We start from the raw sequence: 6,900 nt of genomic DNA, 5'->3' as shown, positions 1-6,900 counted from the left end.
GCCCCACTTTGGGCTCCACGCTGGGCATGGAGCCTGCTTAAGACTCTCTCTCTCCCTCTGCCTCTTCCCCACCCCACCCTCCATTACATGCACATTCTCTCTCTCTCTCTCTCTCATAAATAAATAGGTTCAAAACACCAGAGTCTTAATAAACTTAAGAAGAGAATAACATTGTATGCCAAAATAAGATCCTTTTTTGTTTATTAATTTTAGACATGTAATTTTAAAAACTATTCTAGAAACAATTTTATGAGAAGATATGCCAAAGTCAATAGGCAACAGTACGCCCTTATATTCAAAACAGTAATGACTGGTTTGTATTAAAATAATTAAATATACTTCATTAATATAATTAACCCAGCTTTCCTGTGGTGGGTATTGTCTAGGTATATATTTTACCTTCCTTTTACTTTCAACCTTCCTGTGTTTTAAAGTTTTAGGTGTGTTTCTTTTGAACAGAACGTTATAGCTGTTGAATCCAATCCGGCGGTAGTGATCTTTTCAGTCCATTTACATGTAATATTATGTGACTATGTAAGGATTTACTTCCATCATTTTATTATATGCAATATTTCCCCTTTGCTATGTTTTTTAAAACCCTTTTCTTCTTTTTTATCTTGTTGAATTGACTGTATGTTACCACATTGCAATTATCCCTTCTACTGGTTTAGAACAGGGGTCAGCAAAGTACCAACTATGGGCCGAACCTCACCCACCACATTTTTTTTAAGTAAAATCTTATTGGAATACAGTTACACATATTAGGGTGCATATCGCCGATGGCTGCTTTCCTGCTCCCACAGCAGAGTAGAGTAGTTGGGACAGAAAACCCAAGCCTAAAATATTTATTATCACATCTTTCACAGAAAAATGTTGTCAACCCTGATTTAAAATATACACACTACTTTGTGTTCTGAAGTTAATGAGTTTAATTTAATCATCATTAAAATGCAAAGCCTATTATTTCCAACCATCCACCTTCCATTGTATGTTGACTCTATTCAACCTGATTTGACAGTTTAATTCTTTTGATTTTTAAAACCACAATTATGAGACATTATTTATTTTAGGCTAGCCCCATGTCTCCCATCTTCTTGCTCATCGTTATTATATATATTTCCTTTTGGGGCTGTCTTTCTTCCTGAGGTAAAACCTTTAGCAGTGCCTTTGCCGTTGATGATAAACTCTCTCTCAGTTTTACTTGCCTAAGAATGTTTTTATTTTGCCCTAATGTTTGGAATAGTTTTGCTAGATATAGAATTCCACATGACAGTTATTTTTCCTTAGCAGTCTGAAGATAGCCATTATATGCTGACTGACTTCCAAGTTGAGGAGCCAGCTCTGATAAAGAGGTCAGCTGTTAGCCCAAAAGTTGTCTCCAGTTTTCTGGAATACTGATTAAATGGACGTTAGAACTCCCTTTAATCCTCATATACTTTAAGTTCTCTCAAATTTCCCATTGTATTATATTTTTCTTTCCCCAAAGTCCTATTGGTTCACTTAAAATATTTTGTATTCGTGTTTTTATTCTTTCTTCTTTAAAACATATAAAAATATATTTATAAGTGTGTGTATGTATGTGGGTGTATGTGAATTATTGAAGAAAGTATAAAGATACATAATCTAAGATATATTATTGGCCTTGTGGCTCAATAGAGAATTATTTCCCTAGTTTGGGCTTTTTCTATAAGTATCTGCAGAAAAATAAACACAGTCCAACTTTTTAAGTAGGTTCTATTATATTTCACCACATAGTAGTAGCCACAGCGAACTGGGGAAAAAATACTGTTCACCTCACTAACCCCTCAGCTTAGGTTCTGTTTCCAAACTGGCTGGGTCCAGGGACTGTTTATGCAGTATTTTGTCTCTTATCCTTCTATATATAATCTTCAGAAGCTGTAGTGCATCTACCCATTCTCTCTCCATTGTGTATATATGTTGACCTTTGAGGAATCATGGGAGGCTAGCTGCCTCTGCAAAGTTGAAACTGAGATGCAAAGGTTAAGGTGCGTGTTTTAAAACTTCTGAAATATCTCTTTCTTTTTAAAGGCTATATCTGATCCAGGTTCTTCTGTCTTTGAAAGACCCATGTTTCTGTATCATATGATCTCACTGATATGAGGAATTCTTAATTGTAGGAAACAAACTGAGGGTTGCTGGAGTGGGGGGTGAGGTGGGAGGGATGGGGTGACTGGGTGATAGACACTGGGGAGGGTATGTGCTCTGGTAAGCGCTGTGAATTGTGCAAGACTGTTGAATCTCAGATCTGTACCTCTGAAACAAATAATGCAATATATGTTAAGAAAAAAAAAAAGAAGAAGAAGAAGGTAGCGGGACGGGAAGAATGAAGCAGAGGAAATCGGAGGGGTAGACGAACAATGAGAGATGATGGACTCTGCAAAACAAACAGGGTTCTAGAGGGGAGGGGGGTGGGAGGATGGGTTAGCCTGGTGGTGGGTATTGAGGAGGGCACGTTCTGCATGGAACACTGGGTGTTTTGCACAAACAATGAATCATGGAACACTACATCTAAAACTAATGATGTAATATATGGGGATTAACATAAGAATTAAAAAAAATTAAAAAAAAGAAATACTATGCAAATTGTCAATCCCTTAAAAAAACAGAATAAATACCTACCTAGCTAAAAAAAAAAAAGAAAGACCCATGTTTCAAACAGGCTTTAACAAATATTACAACAGACGTTGAGGTAATTTTGCAGAACCAACAAATATTACAACAGACATTGAGGTAATTTTGCAGAACCCTTGCTCTTTTTAAATTGCTAACTTGGATATAGTGTCACTTTTCTGCCTAAATAAGAATAAATACTGGCATTGATTGTTACTTTTCCTACTTTCTCCTCAATTATGATCTTAACCAAACGTGATAAAATACAGATGTATATATGTATACTTAGTAACGTATATGTTTCATCAGCAAAGGCATCTTCACTTCTAACTTTAAAAAGTTCCAGGCTGAAAAAATAAAATAAAATAAAATGCAAAGGAGAAAACCTAGAACTGCAAATAATCTGAAATGAAAATTGGATGATTGATAGATGGAGCACTTGACTGAGTAGTTATGAGATAGTGACTTGTTTTTGGGAAAGAGGATTTCTTCTGCCTTGAACGGAACTGCATCAAAAACATTACTCATTGTAAATTTCTTGGGAGATGATATTTGCCAGACTGTATAGTAGCCAGTAGACTCTGGCTCAGATTCGATGACGGTGAAATAGGGATTATAAAATGACAGTTCTTGAGAAAAAAAATAATTTTTGATTTTCTTTCTTGTGTTTTTCTTATTTCTTTAGTTCACCGCAGACGATTTATTTTTGCCTTAGTTTTAAAGAACTTGATATTTGTGATTTATGCCTTTCTACTTTCAAAAAGAGTTAGGGCCACTTTACAAAGCAAGATACATATAAAGCAAGAAATTTAAAAACAAACACACAAACAAAAAGCCAATACCTAACTAGCTAAAAAATCCTGAGTTGTTTGGATCCTGTTAAAACAGGCTACATTATTCTGGCTTCTGATAGTAGCTTAAGTATTACCAAAGTAATACTACAAATTTACTGTTATAGCTATTTGAGAATAATTTAACTGAGCATATGTGCATATATGTATATATAGTCATATACCTAGTCTGAAAAATTATGAAAATACTGATGCCAATTATCTCCTCTCAAGTGAAAAAGAACAAGTGAGATAATTTTCCATCCTTATCATTTTTGCTATTTTAAAAATTTCTTTGTTGTTTGGGCAGATTAAGAAGATATTTAATTCATGGATTGTTGCTTTGTCCATTTAACAGTGGATTATTTATTAAAAACACAAAAACCAGTTTTGGCAATTAAAAACAACATAAGGAATCATGTAATCCACCAACATTTTACATCTGATATTCTTAGAGTCTCAGCTTATGACATACTTACATTTGTGTATCCCTCTTAAATAAAGAGCCAAATCAGTAGAAACTAACATCACAAGTTTAATATATTTTAAAATATAGAAATATATTTAAACAGCACATTTGAAGAATCATATAATAGACTTCCGTTTCTTATTCTTACAATGGTACACTATTTATTTAAAAATATATTAATGTACCCCCCAATATAGTTATTATCAAATTTTCTTTGATAAACTATATTTTAAAACAACATTGTAATATACCTGAATTACAAACAAAAACCATAATATTTTTGAAGCTATTTCTGATATAAGTTTTATTTGAAAAGTCCAAAAATGTGATTAATAAATGGTGCTTTATGAATATTTTAGATGAGCTGTAAATAAGCTTAACCGTGGAGCCACCATAAATTGCAAGTAATCCATCTAAATGTCATTCTTCCGAAAGTTAATGTGTGTTAAAGAAAAGCCTTAGAAGGCAAAGAAAGAAAATAAATTAATTTCAGAGGGAAGAATACACATGCACATACACACAACAGAACCTTCCCATTTGGAATTATTTGTGCTTGGAGGAAGGTTTACAAAATCCCCTTACAAAATAAGGTTTTCATTGAGCTCGTTCTCAAAGATATGAAAAATGGATTTCAGCTGTTCTTTTGAAATGGCAATTCTGTCAAAGCCATTCTGGGATTTTTGGTAATTTCCTTCAGTTTAGTTTCAGTGCTTTTACCCTAAATAAAATCCCTTGCATCACATCAATCAGCAAACTCAGTTATAAAGGAGAGCTAAAGAAAATGGCTCTGTCGGCATCTTTGCGCGCTATGTTTTATGTATGCAGTGACTCTTGTCTGTGGGGAGGGAAGTAGAGCGCATGTAAATGTTTCTTTATTTTGGACTGTTTTTAAATCTGAAAAAAATCTGCAGCAGTAGTGTTCTAGATAATAGGCAGACATGATTTATTTGAGGTAAGAAGGTTGTACTACAATTTTTTAGTGTTAACTTGGAAAGTTATGGACACAGGCTCAAGCCTGTCTCCACAGAATTCCTGAAGCTTTGAGCGCTTTGCAAAATCTACAATACACAAGCCAAGAAGGAACATGCTCCTCCAGTTACACCAACTCTGTTAAAGCAAACAGTTATAACAATTATGTGTAATCTTTCAGCCTCTATGTTCTGCCTACAGCTTATTTATTCAAATCCAGGTCAACATTTCACTTTATCTAATGAAGCAGAAACTCTGAAAGAAAAATTGTGTTTATCCAAGCATTTTTGTTTGGGTTTTTTTTTTTTTTTAGTTTTATTTCTAAATAAATATCCTATCAGTTTTCACTGGCACAACATAACCAAATGCATTCAATCTCCTTCACCAGTGATTAACATGCAAAGGAGTTCTGTCTAATTTCAGAAAATTATAAAAAAATTGTATTAGAAAAAATGTTGAAATGGAATTGAATTGGACTTAGCATATCCCATTGAAAGTTACACCAGGCTATCTATTGTGTAATAGACCTATGAAATAGATTTTATTGATAAGGCATCCACAAAGGAGAATATATACCTTTAAATAAATAAAAGTGACTATATACACAATATTGTACATAGGTACAGAGATGAAATGAACCAGACTAATTTTATGAAATTCCCTTCTTGTCTGAAAGCATACTTTTTATTATAGTCATAAACCTTAATACAGATCTTTTTCTTGTTACCATTACTACTTAACATCAGTGGCAGCCACATGAGCGCACTACCATATTTCTGTATTTTTTCAAAATGACATTGGAGCTGTCATCAAAGTACAGCACAGAGATGGCATTTAATTTGGTTGGAGCACAACAAGGCTTTGGTACATGGTCAGGAAACATCAGATGAACCTGGGAAAGAAACACATGTTTTGTTTTTTTAAGAAACAAGATAGACACTTTGTCTACAGCTTTCAAATAATATTCTTGTTTTGTCACACTATCAGGCACACCCTTAAGCTATCACTCTTCTATTTATGTTCAATGGCTGAGTTGGGGGTTGGGGACTGGTAGTGAAGGATGTATTTTAAGCATTAACACCTAGAGTCAACTCACCAGTTCTAATTATGTGTTGGGGCCTTGAAAAATATTCTACCAAATAAGGAAAACTCCTTCTATGGAATATTCGGTGGAAATTTTCCTGGGGGAAAGAACATGGCAACTAGCACTGAGTTGCTTCTGGTTAGAACAATTACTTCTATCTACTTCATGAGAAATACAAAAGTTATAAATGCAAATCAATGCAGGGACACAATGAGACTATAGAAAGATTTGAATCTAAGAATTATCTTTTAAAGGACAATTAAACAATAAATCATAAAAGTTACACCAACTCTTAATTTTCCACAGTAAAGGATACATAAAAATCACAGCAAAGTGAACTCCAGGTATAATTCAAAACTTGTTTTAAAGCAATGATTTCAACTCATCTCTACAGAATTTTTTACCAGACTGGCTGGAGTTTAATATCCTTTTACTTTCCTTCTCTCCTAGACAAGTGCCAAAAAGCACGTTCGGCTAAATCAGAAGTGCGGAGCCTCGATATTTTACAAACTGAATATCGCTCTCTTCCAAAAGCCTCAAAAGGTAGCTGTACACTGAAAGTGAAATGCTTAAGCAAAGGGTTTATTCTCATTTTGATCAGACTGGCAGTCTGCCTATGATTTGCAATCATTGAGCAAGGAGCCAGAACATGGTTCCCCCTTTCCCACCCACCTACCCTGGCCCTTCCCCCAAAGGAGTTTATGGGAAGTCCCACTGATGAGTCCTAAGGGATCCACAAAAAGCCTCTTAGAGTTTTGGCTGCACAATGTCCTGGCTGAAATGATATAGGAGCCCTGCATGTGGACAGAAACAGCAGGAAAAATGAGGTGATCTGACATGAACTTGAAATTTCCTAAGACCTCACAAAACTAAAAGTTGGATAGTTTCTACAAATTTCAGATGCAGCTTGTGTCCCT

General features: G+C 34.5%; 1 protein-coding gene across 3 annotated transcripts in view; it reads right to left on the bottom strand.

Annotated features, from left to right (window-relative positions):
• Nucleotides 1-3,831: 3,831 nt before the first annotated feature.
• The window catches only part of BMP5 (bone morphogenetic protein 5), a 115,000-nt gene continuing 111,931 nt past the window's right edge, over nucleotides 3,832-6,900 (bottom strand). For 2 of the 3 annotated variants that reach the window (XM_021692027.2, XM_021692028.2), the window contains one exon: nucleotides 3,832-5,791. In XM_021692027.2, coding sequence (XP_021547702.1) covers nucleotides 5,642-5,791 — 150 coding nt within the window. In that variant the 3' untranslated portion in view covers nucleotides 3,832-5,641. The remainder of the gene's footprint in view (nucleotides 5,792-6,900) is intronic. The other variant, XM_021692029.2, reaches the window with a different exon arrangement.

Source organism: Neomonachus schauinslandi, chromosome 8 (genome assembly GCF_002201575.2).
Source record: "Neomonachus schauinslandi chromosome 8, ASM220157v2, whole genome shotgun sequence".
In the NCBI taxonomy this organism is placed as follows: domain Eukaryota; kingdom Metazoa; phylum Chordata; class Mammalia; order Carnivora; family Phocidae; genus Neomonachus; species Neomonachus schauinslandi.
The sequence above is the reverse complement of the archived record's forward strand: the minus strand, read 5'-3'. Positions and strand labels throughout refer to the sequence as shown.